At 38.1% G+C, this 16,414-nt stretch overlaps 1 protein-coding gene across 3 annotated transcripts in view; it reads right to left on the bottom strand.

The window, feature by feature from the left end:
- The window catches only part of NVL (nuclear VCP like), a 39,924-nt gene that overhangs the window by 1,434 nt on the left and 22,076 nt on the right, over positions 1-16,414 (bottom strand). For 2 of the 3 annotated variants that reach the window (XM_066546221.1, XM_066546223.1), the window contains 4 exons: positions 9,553-9,659; positions 5,828-5,904; positions 4,295-4,383; positions 586-656 (listed from right to left, as the gene is read on the bottom strand). In XM_066546221.1, the coding sequence (XP_066402318.1) occupies positions 586-656; positions 4,295-4,383; positions 5,828-5,904; positions 9,553-9,659 (344 nt within the window). The remainder of the gene's footprint in view (positions 1-585; positions 657-4,294; positions 4,384-5,827; positions 5,905-9,552; positions 9,660-16,414) is intronic. The other variant, XM_066546222.1, reaches the window with a different exon arrangement.

The following is a 16,414-nucleotide window of genomic DNA, read 5'->3' as shown; positions in this document are numbered from 1 at the left end:
GCAATAATAGCAACTCCTATATATTAACTTCAAAATTACAGTAATTAAGATGACTGAGTAGCTTTCCTATCAGTAATTAAAAGGAAAAGGGCATGAGGAAAGGTTTACAACAAACTTCCTTGACAAATGCAAATAATGAAAAGAGCTATAAGAAATAACTGAGATCATAAAGTGTGTTTTGTGTCCCATCTCAAATTTACATCTCTTGCACATCAACAGAAAAGGCTGAGCATCTTTGTGTGTCATCATTACAGGGGAGGAAAAGTTGTGGCAGGATGTGGTGCACACTAAAGGCCTTGACTTTACACTGAAAGCTCAGCAGTCTGGGAATGTCAGTGAAGTCCAAGGCACCACAGTAAAAAACAACCTTGCTATCTTGGTAAGCCATCTACATACAGTGCACCATCTGCAGCTGAAAAGGGAGGCTTTAATTTCTGGCTTTAACACAGACATCAGGGTTGTTTAATGCAGAAGCAGGCAGTGTCAGTTTGAAATCCATCTTAACCATTCCCAGCAGCCTCCAGCATCAGAAGAGTGTCCTTCCCAAGGCAGTAATGAGCTTTATATACTGGAATTTTACCTTACCTGTTTGGACACTGAAGACTTCACTTTCCTGAAAGCTTCTTCAAAGTGTTTACAAGAAATCTTGATTTCTGCTTAAAGAACAAAGCATAATAAGTGACTGAAATTGCAGGCAAGTGACAATCAAGTGACTGTTGCATGTATTTCAAGGCAGCATTCATGAAACTTAAGTAACTGAATTCCTGTAACCTTTGTGGAAGTGAATCCCTCAAATTCTGCTGCTTCCACTTCTGGGCTTTTTTTTAAACATAAATTCAATATTAAACTTCCCTGTTATTTAAGAAGTATCTAGAAAACATTTTGCTATCATTCCAATTCTACTCAATTTCTAAGTAATTGGCTTTATATCAGTGCTTTATCTGGCATTACACAGAAGTGATGAAAGCTTTCACTGCTACAACTCCCTGTGTTTAAGTTTATGCAAATTGCCTTTTTGGCTTTAATGCAGCTCTCCACAGTAATTATTCCTAATAATAACCTTTTGAACAGGTTTTCTTAGTATGTTAAAACATAAGCATCCATCAAATAAGTCATAGATTCCTCTGCTCTCACAAGGAAGTATCTTGTTTAATCTGGATTTAAAAATCTTAAGATGCCACTACATAAATAATTACCAGCTAACACTGTGCACAGGTACCAGATATGTCAGAAATATAAATTGTAGTCTTGTTTGGTGCATTCTTTTAATCTCTTTCGTTAGGATGATTATTGCTTTTCTTTCCACCCCTGCCACATGAAATGGGATGTGCCAACATGAAAAAACTCTAGACACTAATATATTTTGAGTCCTAGTTGAACAAAAATCTTCTGCTGATACAGTAAAAGACTAAAAAGCAAATGGAAGATACTAAATCAGAAATGAAATATACCTTGTCTAGGGTATTCAGGAGAAGAGCAAATAGCCTACAGTTATTATTACCTGAAGGAAATGCTATTTACAGTAAGAAAAATGTTCAAATTGGGACTTTCCCAGAAGACAGATTACTTTTAGACTGAGTCATTAAAACTTCATAAAACAAAAAAGATAGGAGAATGTTAATTTTGCTTTCACTTTTGTTTTTAGGCATGTAATTTTTAATCAAACTGCGACAAGGGCTACAGGGTGAGAGAGAGAAAAATCTCCTGCTAGGTAGCTGACCTCTCACTGCAAGTTAAGTTAGACTGTTTCATGCTTATTATGTGATAAAAGCTTGTCCAAAATGTAGCTGTGAGTAATCTAGACCTTGGCTACTTGCTTTCAGACACTTTGCCTTGATTTCTGATGACCAAACCATTTATATTGTTAAATTAAAATAATGAAGTATATCAACAAGTACAATCTTTAAAAAATAAGACAATATACTTAAAACTCTAAATCTGAAATTGGAGTTTTCCAGTTTACATAGGTGAGTGAGGGATACATGGTTCCTATCAAACAAGGACCATATCTTGCTTTTCAAATTCAATTGCAAAGATGCAAAACTTTCTTTTCACTTGTTAAACCACACTTGCTCTTAACTGCTCTAACAAAAACCCTCATAGATTCTCTGCTTAGGATCAGCCCTACAGACTGCAGGTGATGTGGGACCACTGGCTATCTCTTACAAAAATATACAAAAAGGGTCATAGCTTAGAAGGTCTGTATTTGTCACTGCAGCTGAAATAGGAGTAAAGCTCTCTCTCTATTATTTCTCTATCCTGTACATTCTGTGTAACTAGATCTGTTTGAAATAAACACACAAGATTAAGCTAAAAGGTAGGGGTGTTAAAATATCAATGAGAAGAAGTCACCAGGAGCACATGGTGTTTCTGAGGAGCCTGACAGAAACTGCAGAACTGCTGCAGCAGGCTGGGTCCCACTCTGGCAGTGCTGCTGAAACCATCTTCAGGGGTTTGGAGAAGGGAGGCAGAAGTGAAACTCCAAGTTTGCAAATGACAGTGAAGCTTTCTGAGCATTCAGTGCTGGCCCAGCGATGAGAAAATTCAGGGGTACTACATAAAAGTGGAAATCTGCCCAGTTGTTAGGAATTTCCCCTACAAACTTCTGTATCTGGCAGTTCTCAGACCATAGTGACTAACATGATCAGCTTGCCTAGGCCTGTTCAGATTGGCAGTAGAATTTCTGAATTCTCCTAAGAAATATCACCAAAAGGATATCTTTACATTTCACTTCCTAAAAGTACCTTCAAGCAAACCACTGCCAAGTGTTAAAAAAAACCACACCCCTGATTTTATTCCAGAGGGAAAACATCAGGTATGACAAGAAGTTGCAACAGTTTCTCCAGAAGAGAAAGGAGCAGCCCTGATTCCAAAGGACTGACTGGGGAGGACACTCAGCAGCCAAGCAGAGCGTGGGAGGGGAGGCAGCTGAGCTTGTCCTGCTCAACACTGAAGGAACAAAATCCCCACTCTTTATCTTGAAGATAAAAATGAACAGGGTCTCAACTCAGAAAGCACCTCACATGTTTTCATACCAATCAGGGCTGACATCTTGGAAACCCAAGGGCAGTCCAAGCAAGCAGCAGCTGCTATAAACATGCAAATCAAGCTGTACATGTATTATGGACTTGCTGGCTGCCTACACATTCACACAGTCAGTGCTTAGGCTGCAATCCTAACCGTGAAGGCTGAATTCAAGGGATGAACAGCTTTGAATAAAGCCTGCTGTATTCTGAGCAATTATAAAAATGACCAGGATAAACTCAAATATTTCTACCTCAAATCAAGAGTTTTAGCCAGCTATAGCAAGCAAAATGGGTAACCAAGTGATACAACAGGGAAGGTTTTTATAGCTCAGGGTTTTTTCCTCCTCTAGCTGAACATGCTTGTTGCCTCAGAACAGGGAACACAGACACTGTGCTCTGGTACTCTACTGTTGCTAAAATCCAGACAAGATTGGATAGGTGCTAGATCAAAATTAATCATTCAAAGCCATTAAAATACCAGTGTTGCTCTTAGAAATCAGTAGCATAATGAAAGCCTACAATATTTTCCAAGGACATAATCTGAAAAGCCACAATTCTATCTTAGCTTTGCATTTTGGCTTAAAGATAAAATTACAAACAAAATCACTGGGAAGAAATCTAAACAGACAGGCATTTTATATAAAAGTTTCAATCTATAATTCAAAAATCCCCACAAAAATACAACTTAAACCAGCAGTGCAGACAGATAAAGAAAGGGCAGAGATTGTACTTGAATCAATTTATAACTTCCTGTTAAAGTCCTGGCAAGAGGCACTGATGAGCTAAGCACCAAAGATCAAAAGTGGCATAGATTTCCCCAAGTCCATCAGTGCTGGATGTACATGTTCAGTTACACAACACAGCTGGGTGCCAAAGGCAGGAAATCAGGGAATGTGCAGTTTACAACCCTCCTCCAAATACATCACTGATACAGTCTCTGATAGTGACAGGGAAAACTGGCAAAGTTGTATTTATTTAGTCTAGAAAATAATCAGGTTACATAACCATTTAACAGAAACTTTTCTTTAAGGCTGCAACCTTGAATTCTTTAAAAAAAATAATTATGCTGACTTCTGGCATAACCCATTTTTCCTGTACCTTCCCCTGCCTCCCCTTATGTGACTCAATTTTTGTTTTGCTCAGAAGTCAATCAATCAATGATGTACAGCCTTCACAGCCTTATGCTTGTCTTCAACTACTCTAAATACTTGATATTCCATTTACCTTGTCACTGTTCAGTTAAGATTTTCTTTTTAAAGCTCTCTTACCCTTCTTGCTTTGAGTATTCTGCAGGGCCATTTCCTGTCTCAAGGCACAAATGGAAGCCTCACGCACCAGAGCTGAAAGGTCTGCCCCTCTAGGGATACAAACAACAGGTTATTTGGGGATAAACTGCTGTTTTGCTGATGGCATATAGAAACACACTGAAAATGACATTAAAATTTGGTTGTGCTGTCACAAAGTTTCATCTTAAGAACACTGGAAAGAGGCCTGATGATTAGGCAGTCTGCAACCTTCATTATGGACTGATGCCCTTCAGATTTTAGCCACAAATTAAGATCAAATTTATGAGAAACAAGGGAAGAGGCTAAACCCCCATTCAGCATCCCTGAAAATGCCAAAGGGTTGATTAATACTGTGCCACTTCTTAGGAATATAACTTCTTTTTTTAATAAATCTTATGAGAGATTCAAATGAGAGCCCTCACCATTACAAAAAGAGTTGCTCAAAGCTCTCAAAGTAAACATGCTCTTAATAATATCCACAAAGCATGGTCAGATCAGTTTAGGTATTTCTTTCCAGTTTCCTGGAACAGCTGGAAGTTTTCACATGTCTTTCAGCTGGTGAAAGTCATCGAATCAAAAAAAATTTCAAAATTAACTCCCCGTGCTTCATTTGGAGGTACCTGGCATAAAGTATTTAAAAATCAAAAATTAAACCCAACCAGATAAAACAAAAACCCCATATAAACCAAAACCAAAGACATTAAAACACACAACAAAAACCCAAACACATTCACTCACACACAAAACCCCCAAACTCAAAATGCAGATAAACACAAGCATCAAAAAACCCCCAACCAACAACAAAATCTCAAACAAAAAACCCACAACAAAAAAACAAACCAAAACCCCCACACACTGAATAAAAAACCTCTGAAACATAAACCAGTGAATGAAAGCTGCAGAAAGAAAAATTATTCATTTTTCCCAATAATATTGTGGCAAGCAGTCTGTCATAAACTTTATCTTTTGTGAACTCCATAAAAACATTGAGTATTACTAAATTATTGAATAGCTTAAAGCTTTGTAAGTTTTATGGACCATAACTGCAAACTATTCTGACAGGTATGGTAATCAAGCTTTCCCTAAAGCCACACCTTGCTATTCCCAAAGCTGAAGTGGGCCCTCATTCCTTTGTCAAACAGAGTGCTCTCAACTCTGTGACAGAACAAGCTGGTTATGGCTGCTTAACCAATTTGCTTTCATCACCATTGTGTATGGGCCCACAACTTAAAGAGGGCTCTTTGTTCCTCAGATGATGCAAGAATTCTAAAATAAAACCAAAGAAAACCAAAAGGCCTCCACTGTTCTGTATTTGCAATGTGAAGACTATTCCAGATGAAGAAGACTTTAGCATCCATATATTCCTACCAACTTCTTGGGAAAAAAAACACAAGGGAAAAGGTTTATAAAATTAAAAAATCCTCTTAATAATACCAACAAAACACAGCTGATCATGCACCAAGGACTGCTGGCACTGCACATGAAGTATGGAAGTCAAGAGTAGAAGATACTCACGTGTAACCATCACAGTGCTCACTGTAAGCAATTTCCTCCAGGCTCACATCACTGCCCAGGGGAGGCCTGGTGCCATCCTAAAGGAGTTGAGGTAAGGAAAAAGAGAAGGTAAGAAAACTTTTTTTCTTTTACATCTACCATCCCTGAAGTGATGAAGTTTCTTTAATCAGGAATCATATAAATATCTGACAAGATTCCTGCAATATCCACAAATATAAATATTTTTAACCTCAAACTGGCAAGAAGGATAATCAGCCTTAAAACCATTTAATTAGGAAATGTTAAGCAATGGTAAATTTTAACTTTCCACCCACAGATTAGATTTTCTCTAAGGAAATGATGGCCAGCCTGCCCCAGGGCATTGTAACAACAACATTATTCCATATGTGGGCTTATTTTTAATAATAGTTGGTTGCTTCAGCAGCTTGTTTAGCTGAACTTCCTCTGGTTTTACTCTGGTGTGTTGAAATCAAACAGCTAAGCAATAGGCATGTCAGTTTAGTCTTATCACATTTAAGACTAAATTAATTGTCTATCTTTTATATTCTGGATATAGATTTTCAAACTTAGAAGTTTTCCATTTAAGTTTCATAGCAGTTTGTCCAAAAACATACTGTAGATTTTTGGACACTACTTTTCCATATTATTACTGGTTCCTCCAGAAAGATTCCAGAAGTGGTTTCTTTTCTTATTATTTTTGCACCTCCAACAGCAGAAGTCTTAAATGACACAAATGGTTTTTGAAACTAGCCAGCAAAATTTCCAAACACTGTAAGCTTGGAGATCCTCCTGTCATCCTTAGACAACAGTGAAGTATCATCACGATAGTACAGAGATTCAAGATGTCTCTTTGATCAAACAATATCTGAGTTTTGACAGGAAAGAACACTTTTAGGATAAAATTATACATTCCTGCCAGATATTCATTTGACAGAAATGCACAAATTCACATAAATATTTTCTGACTCCTTCAGAGGAATTAATATACTGCATACCTACAACACTTTCAAGAGAAAAAAATAAAATGTGTAGTACCTGGCAAGTTAAAATACTTGAATACTTAACAGACAGTGGAACAGTCAAGGACTAGGCAGAGTAAGGAAACTATCTTGAATGAATCTTTAACAGTTACAAAGGGGAAAAAATCCAAAATAACACCACAAGAAAAAGATAAAGGAGCAGCCTGATTTGAAAACATCCTGGAAGGAGAGACTTTAACCTGGAAACAAGGAAGCTTCATACAACTTCACATGGGATACTTTAGTAATTCTTATGGGAAATTGCAAGCCAGAGAGATGCCTTCTCTGCTAAAAAGAAATGTTTAACCTGTTGCTTTGTGGAGCAAATGCACTGGGCATTTTTTGCTCTCCCTGCTCTGGTGCCCAGCTCTGTGCAGCAGAGGAGGCCTGATGCAGCTTCCAGCAATGCTTAAGTGCAGCAGTGCCTGAAACATGTGAAGGCAGGCTTCTCTTGCATAATGTGCATAATTGGCAATGACTGATGTGTACAAGTTAACTGAAATAAAAGTCTTTCACAACCCACATTTGGGCTGGCTTCCTGACAACCTGTTTCTCCCCCCAAGTCCCTTTTCTACCCCTCGTGCTGCCTTTCTAAGCATCCACGTTTTCATTCAGCAAGGATTCCATTTCCACATGCTGTGCATGTATTCCTAGGAGATTTCTGGGAATGCATGGCATCATTCAGAAGCCACTCACATCTGCACCAAACATTTTGTTTTCTCTGGCCTTGAGCAAGTATATTCTCAAATTTTTCACACTTCCTCACCTAAAATGCGTGGATGAAATCTGACAAAAAAATAAAGCATTTTAATTCATTTAAAACATTGTCCCCTCTTCCTGCTTCATGTTCTTCTTTCAGATAAATTTTTAAAGATGTGTAGGAGTTAACTCCTCATTCACCACAAGGATTTGTAATCAAAATAGCCAGACTAGTGTGAGTTAAGCATGCATGAAAGCATCTTGAATTCCAAAAAGCAAGATAAACAACATGCTAACCAGTGAGAGGATCCACAGAAACCAAGCTGATAAACACTGTGCAATGTATTCCTGCTGTCAAGAAGGCCCCTAAGCAGGTAAGTTCACATCAAAGCTGATGTCAGCAGAAGACAAAAATATTCTGGCAGTGGGATAATAACAGGCTTACCACATCCCACTGCCACTCCTTTTGGTGTTATCCCAACAGGAAGACAGGACTGTAGGCACAAAGATTCCCAGGAGAAGGGAGCAAAGACACTTTTCAGTGACCTCGCCCAGGATTTATGGCAGTAATTGCAATTCTGAGTTTGATTCCTGATGGGAAACTGCAAACAGTTCTCCCCAACAACCAGCTGGTCACTGACACAAGAGGAAGCCAGAAGATGAATGAGGACTCATTACAGTTCCTTGTCCTTGCCAGGTGGGTTCCTGTATCTTGGTGTGGCTGTGAGAGTGAGAGAAATCAGCTCTGTTTAATGCCACCTTTGCTCCAGGGAAGGGAGCAAAGCACCAAGCTCTGCTACACTATTCCCCTACACCCCTAATTACCTTTAAAAATAAATCTGGTAAAATAAAAATTGTGATTCCTTACAGTATTCAGAGATGTTACACTCTCAACATCTCATGAAGAACATTAAGAACAGGGTTGTAAAAAGTATGAACTGAAGTATTTCTGTAAAACTTAAAAACAACAAACTTGTCTACTGCAAACAGCAAGTGGGGGAATACTCAATCTATTTTCCTCCATGAAGCAAAGAAGGAAAGTCTAACATCCTGAATTTGTAATGAGAGGTCACCTGGTGAATATCCATTTTGGCATGAAAGAACAGGCTGGAACAAGTTCTCACTTTCTGAATTCTGAATCAACTATTGCCTATACACCACAACTTTAAGGTTACACAAGTCTGGATTATCCCTTATTAAAAATACACTAAAAAATTAAAAAAAAAAAAAACTAAACATAAAATAAAAAATAAACTAAACAATTTTTGCCAGACTTCTCATAATGCTATCTCTCCTCTATAGCAAAGACTTTGTCTCCTTTGCAGCTTAATTCAAGATCTGACAGAACACCTGGTCATAAAAATCAATGCTGATCTACTGGAAAAAAGTAGGAAACATCCAAGTAATTCATATGCTTTTTATGTTCTTTTTGAAGGCCCTGATTCCTGCTGTGCCCTACTTGGGGAAACTCTCCCAGAATTCTATAATCCAAGTGTCTGAAGTAGCAGATTGTGCTGTCCACCACAGGGAGGACCCATGAAGGCACAGATTGTACATTTTCACATTTACTGTAACACACAACCTCAATCATCACAAGCTTCTTTTCATCCTAAAGCAAATTAGGTGTCACAACTACTGTTGAGCAAATACAGATGGAGCCTGTGAATCATTTTGCTGGATGTCTGGAACCCCCCAAAAAAAGCTTACAAAACACTTCTAGGCCCATTACTCACTCAGATAGGAATCTTCTAATTAAATCTCTTCAAGCTGTGACTATCAAGGCAGCAACTTCTATGTTTAACAGGTTTGCTTTACTCAAGATTCATCAGCCCCTTGCAGTCCCAGAGCAAATTTAACAGCAGATGGGCTGAGGGATTCTTTTTATGACCTCATGGAATAGCTGAAAGTGTTTCATGAGACAGGATCCTGCAATTCTTTGTAACATTTAATTTGTCTTACAGCATTCCACCAAGCTTCAAGATGAAGGATATATTTCCAAATACTCACTTTGGTGATGGTTTTTAAAATAGCAAGTCGATCTTCAGGTGGTGGCAAACCCACATAGAGTGTTTTATCCAGCCTACCAGGACGCAGGATAGCTGGGTCAATGATATCTTAGGGAGAGGAAAAATAGAAAAGAATTAATCCAGAAATGAGTTGCACCCTTAGGAATATCTGCACATGAGAAGGAATACATGCATATTTGTACCAAGACTCAAAGAAGCATTTGTGTCATGCACGTGCATTTGAAGCTCTGAGCCTTATGAAAAAGTTTCATTTTTGTCAACAAGTCCCTAACAGCCAGTAAAATTAAGCCACAGCTGATCAATGATGGCTCATAAATACCAGTTTCATCTCTTTGGATAAGAGGACAACTCTATATTTGGCAATACAGAATTAGAACATTTTTGCTGAGGAATTCCACATTAATTATTAGCAGTTTCTTCTACTGGAAGGAACTCTTACCCAAAGGGACAATGATAAGCCAAGCATAACAAGCACACAGGGCCAATCACAACCATCCATATGCCAACTTAATTTTATTGGTCATTTGTATTTCTACTACATAATGGTTATCTGAATGGTAAAACAGGAAACCCAGGAAAATACCAAAAATAGCTGCAAAGTACAGAATTAGTTTCCCAGGGAGAGCTACAGACTCCAAATTTATGATGTGTGGAGAAATAAGAAAACAAAAATTATCACAAATGTTTCTAGAAAACCATTCAAAGCTTAAGTGTAACAGAAATGTGTTACACTAAAATGTGCCTTTTAGCACCACAGGCTGTGATACCAAATGTACACAAAGTCAGTCAGGATGTAAATACTGACTATTTGTATAACAAGAGATACAGACAGGGCATATAACCTGGAAAAGGCCTCAATTCCTATCTGTATTTCAGCACAAACTGCCTGCATGTTGTTTCTCAATGCTTCTTGATGCCCTATTTCCCCATCTACCAAACCCCAATAATGGTATTAATCTGTTTCACTAAGGAATTCTATGGAGTCACCATCCCTGGAGGTACTGAAAAGACCTGTAGATGTGGCACTTGGGGACACAGTTTAATGGCAGATTTGGCAGTGCTGGGTTAACAGGTGGACTCCATGATTTTTGAGATTTTTTCCAACCTAAATGATTTGTGATCGCTGATATCCTACATGCCACAGTAATGTGAGCAGCAAAGTCACAGAAGCACTCACAGAAGATATAAAGAAATCTCTATTTTTACTACAACAGCCTATTTGAAAGTATATAAATGATAGGAATGTGTGAGGTAGCTACTGCAAGAGCCTCTCCCTAAAGTGACAGTTGATGATTCCATCTAAGTCTGAAGCTGGAAATTATCAAGGCTTCCCAATGAAGCTGCCAACAGCCTGCATTGGCTCTGCCCTCCTGACAAAACAGAGCTCACAGACAAATTACTGCATTCCTGTACATTAAAGGGGAAGGACTGGAAAAAGTGAAGCTGCTAATCTTTACTGTACAGTAACAGACACCACCCAAGCCCTAAAATAGTAGCAGGGAAGTTAAACTATCACTTTTTTGCAAATGAAAAAGGTTTGCTTAACTCTGTCCACACTTGAACTACCTGATCCTACCACAATATGGTCTTGACCCACTTTTTAAAGATGGGCATGGCTTTGTTCAAGTTGTTCTCTCAATTATGCTTAAAGGACAACTCTGTTATCTTTTTCTTGGACAAAAGCTTCTTCCCCCCCCTAGGATCCAGCAGTCATGGGCAGAAACATCTATGGAAGAAAAATCAGCTAATGCAGATGCTAATGTGATGAGAATGGTGAGGGGGAGAAAAAAAAAGGAATTACTTGTATTAATTTAATCCAGACTAGATGAAACAAGAGTTAAATAGAATCCTTGTCGTGGCAGGCACAGACAAAAACATGTTACTTATACGTCTGTGCATTGTTCCAGATGACACTTTGTATTGCTTTTGACACAAGTGCACTTTCCTGTTTCTGAGTTCCTTATCATGTTATTAATAAGAGATGACAAAATTCACTCAAAGGATCTGTTACAAACCACCAAAACAAATACTCTCAATAGGGCCTGCATTACAACACCAGGCACTTGCTGACTTCCCCATTCTAATGTTCCAAAAATAAAGTATTAAATAATATTTAAAAATATTAAGCTTGCTATGGAAAATAGTTTCCATTTTGCACACTGACAACGTGGTACTTGCTATTTGTCCAACAACATGAAGCAGTTGCATTCACCTTTTTGTATGGAAATTATCACACTGCCTGCATTCAAAAAGTTACCACAACTGACAGAGCTAGATAAGCTGCAGTAATGGTGGTTTACAGCAACAAGACCACACCAAAGTCTGAAACACAGAGCTACACTCCTCATCTCCTTATGAATCTCATTTCATTCTTCTGGTTCAGATCTGGGCCTGAAGTTCTTGAAAACTCATCACATAACCCAGAAAATTAATATTTACTCATTGGACAAACTCACTCATTAGATGCACTTCATATCCATTTAAAAGAACTGAATAAGGTACCCCTTTAAGGAATTTCAAAGCATTCCACCCTGGTAAATCATAGCACTCCCTCCATATCTATTTTCTTAAAACTTACCTAAACAGAAGAGAGTCAACTCATTTTAGATACATTTACCATTTTAATGAAATTAAGGCAGTTATTGCAGATACCTCTTTCAAAGCCTTTTATTATCCCTCCAGTTGGAAGGAAAGTGAAGCATGGAAATGTGATGAAACACAGCACCCCTTTTCCAAGCAGTTGTCTCACAGACAGAATATATTTCTACTGGGAGAAATGTTAATAATTTCCTGCCTTTCTGAGGTGGTCAATGGTGTTGACTGTCATTAGAAGACAGCAGTATAATTTTCCAAATAATCCGACAAAATTGCATAAAAAGATATTTACAGTACATCCATGCCTTACTCTGTTTTTAAGGGTTCAAACAGAGAATGAAGTCACTCTTCAGTTTGCTACACTGCTCTTCAAACTACTGCAAATTTTCACAGAATCATTATGTGCCATTGAAAGTATCTGTGCATGAATTCTTATACAGGGACATTCCATTGCTCTATAGTAGAATCTCAGTCCCACATTCATTTCTAGTTGATTACTCAGGTCTTATCTCAGCTGTAGAGAAGCCAAGCACATTTACAGAAGGTCAGTGCATACAAGCAATGACAGCTGTTGTGTGAGTCCATCAAACTTCTCCCATGCTCTCACTCCAGCTTTTAAAAATATATTTGAAGTACACAAGACCTAGGCCCTCCCATTTGTGATGTTCTGAAATGAAGGCTCAGAAGCCCTGAAAGGTTTTTTGACACTCCAGGTGAATGCTGCACTCAGCAACTGAAGTTACTGTGAAAGGTACACAACACTCAAAGGCTGCTGAAATGCAGAAATAGAATTTGTGTGAATTAGAACTATTACGAAAGAAATTGTTCCATGCCTCATGTATTAAGTGCTTTTCTTAGATCTTATCTTGCCTTTAATTCAGCAACGTGTATAAACAGGTAAAAACATAAACAATGCCCAAATCCAAACTGTAACTATTGTTAAAGACGGGTGATTATTTTTTTAATTGTGTTTCAAAACATGTGATTCAGGTGAATAACTCTAAAAAAATGAAAATAAACTTGCCAACAAAAATAGAACTCACTGAAACCAGGATTGTGCTCAAAGGTAAGAGCAGAAGAGGAATTTTGCAATAATTAATTGAAGAAAGCTAGAGAAAGAGGCCATGAATAAAAGCAAGACATCATCACAATTTATGTCCAGTTTAAAATCACTGTCTTGTCTGTTTCCTTACATGAGAAACAGTTTCCCAGATGCCAGGGGAAATGCTGCTGATGCCTTGGTCAGCATTTCTCTAAGGAGTTTATAATGTTCAAAGCCTGGGGAAGTAAGAGAAGAGCAGAAAGCAGCAGTATCCCATCCTGAAATTCAAACTGGTAGCTAGAAAGTTGTGGGAAATTATAGATTTTATTCAACAGTACTGTTTGGCTGTTGTGCAGTATTTAGTCTTGAATTTGGGAAAGGATGTAGGCTGGAAAACAATTTCATTATTGTGACCCATAAAGGTGCTAACAAGACAAGACATTTCTGCCTCTATTTTTTCACCCCTCTCTAATAATACCAAATGCTTTAAAAGTTTAATCCTCTTCAGACAAAGTCTGACATTGATTCTGCATTTAGGTGGAAAGAGATTGACTTGGGAATATTGCATCCCTGCTAATTTAGGAGTCAAGAAACATCTGCAGAGGACATTCAAAGTCATTGAGTAAGTGCAAAAACATTCAAATATCCTGGTTTTTAGGGCATATCAAATGGTTTTTTCAGCACTGCCAGAATAAGAATTACCACTTGCAGATTGTAGATGATAAACAAAGGAACCAATCTATTGTGCCTCCCCTTTTGCCAAAATGGGAGTTAAAGCCTTCCAAGTGTTTAAAGGCTATATAAAAGAGAATTTGGCAGTTTTCAGCCATGGGGTAAAAACCACCACCATTTCACAGTAATACTTTGTCCCAGGTGCCAACACCTCACTGCAACAACTGTGCCAGGAATAAACCTTGATGCCAAAAGTGGTTGAGCCACTGCTATCCTAACTACTCCTAAACAATAATAACAATAATAACAACAGCAATAACAACAATAACAACAACAGCAGTAATAATAACTTATGAGTCTTCCTATTGCACAACGATTTCAGCAAACACAACACTCATGAACAGTACCAGCACCCAACTCTCAAAGCTATGCCATCACTCTAAAAAAAGAAGCATCTTGAAAAGCCATTTTCTCTCCCAATAAATTATACCAGCATGGATTAAAAACCACGAGCTCTCACACTTCCCAGCACTGGCTGAGTGGAAAACTGCAGAAGTTCTGCTGGGACACATAATATAATTTAGCTTTACATTACACAACTCCCCTCCCCAGCAGCACCTCTGCTCACCACAACTAGGACAGAAAAATCTCTCTTACAAAGATTTAAAAACCTTTTCAGGCACCACAACTTCAATTGTTTGGGGGAATTACTTCAATATACCAGCCAGTCTAAGCTATGGCTGTCTTACAGATCTCTGCTTGAGCTTTGCATTCTTAAGGTGGTTAAGAGTGCTTTACTAGCACAGATTTCACTGCTCTCTACCTGCAGCGTGCTCCTTTTAACTACACAGACCAAACCAGCAAAACCTCACATTTGGTGAGCACTGCCTCCTCCTAGGGCCCATGAACAGTGAATAAACTACAGGAGAGAAACATCAGCTTCCCCAACATAACCACAACTTCAGTAGAAATTGTCCTGATGAAACTCTGTTTCCTCATATTGACAAATGCAAATATCACAGGAAAAATTTATGGTCTAAACCTTCCCAAAATATGTGTGTGTGTATATATATGTATGTATATATGTGTGTGTGTGTATATATATATATATATATATATATGTATGTGTATATATATATATGTATGTGTATATATATATGTATATATGCACACATATACATATATATATACATATGCACAGTCCTTCTGAAGTAAGACATCCATCCTATCCAAATGGCATCTTCCAGCTGAAAAAAAACCCCTTTTATTAATGTTGGCAAAACAAATCCTTGTATCTTTATCAAGATAAAATAACCAAATTGAAGGATATAAATTAATCTACAAATTCAATAAATAGAAATTAATTGTATTTGATAAGCCTGCTTTTGCGTTTTCTTTAAGTTTGGCATTTTTACCTCAAATCCCCTTTTTTTCACCAATGTCACTGGCTAATAATAGACTGCTGAATTCATGCCTTACACATTTCCCAGCTGCCCTCAAATATGAGCCCAAACCTCATTATTTGGTAAAGTTTTGTAATTTTAACTATTCCTGTATGGTCAAACAGTAGATGTGCCACTGCAGCTGAAAAAGGTGATAATGACTTTTTAAAACTGAAGGGGGAAAAAAATATCCTAAAGCCATTCCAGAGGTACTTCCTAACCACATAAGAGTAAAAATGAACTTTGTATAAGGCTTATAGAGAGAGGAATTAACAACTGACAGGTGTCTATTTCATATATGCATGAAAATCAGACCTGTAAGCAAGCACAGAATCAGTGCATATCTAACCCAAGGAATTAGGACAAACCTGCCACACATAAATATTTATATTTTGAAATTACCATCTGAGCAATATTTACCCTAGGCTGGCCCTGGTGGAGTGCTTGCACAGAGGAATCCTTGGCTCAGAGCAGCCCAAGAAAGGACTGGCCCCCTGCCCAGCCAGCTGAGGACGCACTGCAGGAAGTACAGCTGGATGTGTCCTCACTTCCACAGGGCTGGAATTCCCAGCCCAAGCTGCCATTAGCAGTCAGAGCTAATGACAAGTCAGTAATTAGATATGAAACCCTTGTGACACATTTCCAAATAGGGCTGCTTGATACAAATGCGTGCAATAGCACAGCTAATTTAGGGAGAGAGCTCTTTGCTGAGGCAACTTGGTGACACTCCCACCAACACTCCTGGTACATCCAGCTGCATCTATACACAGCATAACCTTATTTTCTATTCTGCATTGCATTAGATAGCTCAGGACCAGCAAGCTCATGCCAGGAAAACCTGACACTTTAAGTCAAAGAATTTGTACAAGCAGTAGAGATTTAAGCCCCTACTGCTCACACTTCACCACATGGAAGGCTTGAAAGTCTGTCATGGTGCAAAGAATTCGAGACATAGGCAAATCTTCCTCCAAATCTTTGAGGCTTTTGAACATTGGAAAAAAACCTCACCTAATAGTAGCCTATTCTAGATGATTTCAGAGCAAATTTTCCTTAATTTACAGAACAAAACCAATATCAAGTATTTTAACTTT

Source organism: Molothrus aeneus, chromosome 3, assembly GCF_037042795.1.
Source record: "Molothrus aeneus isolate 106 chromosome 3, BPBGC_Maene_1.0, whole genome shotgun sequence".
NCBI lineage: Eukaryota > Metazoa > Chordata > Aves > Passeriformes > Icteridae > Molothrus > Molothrus aeneus.
The sequence above is the reverse complement of the archived record's forward strand: the minus strand, read 5'-3'. Positions and strand labels throughout refer to the sequence as shown.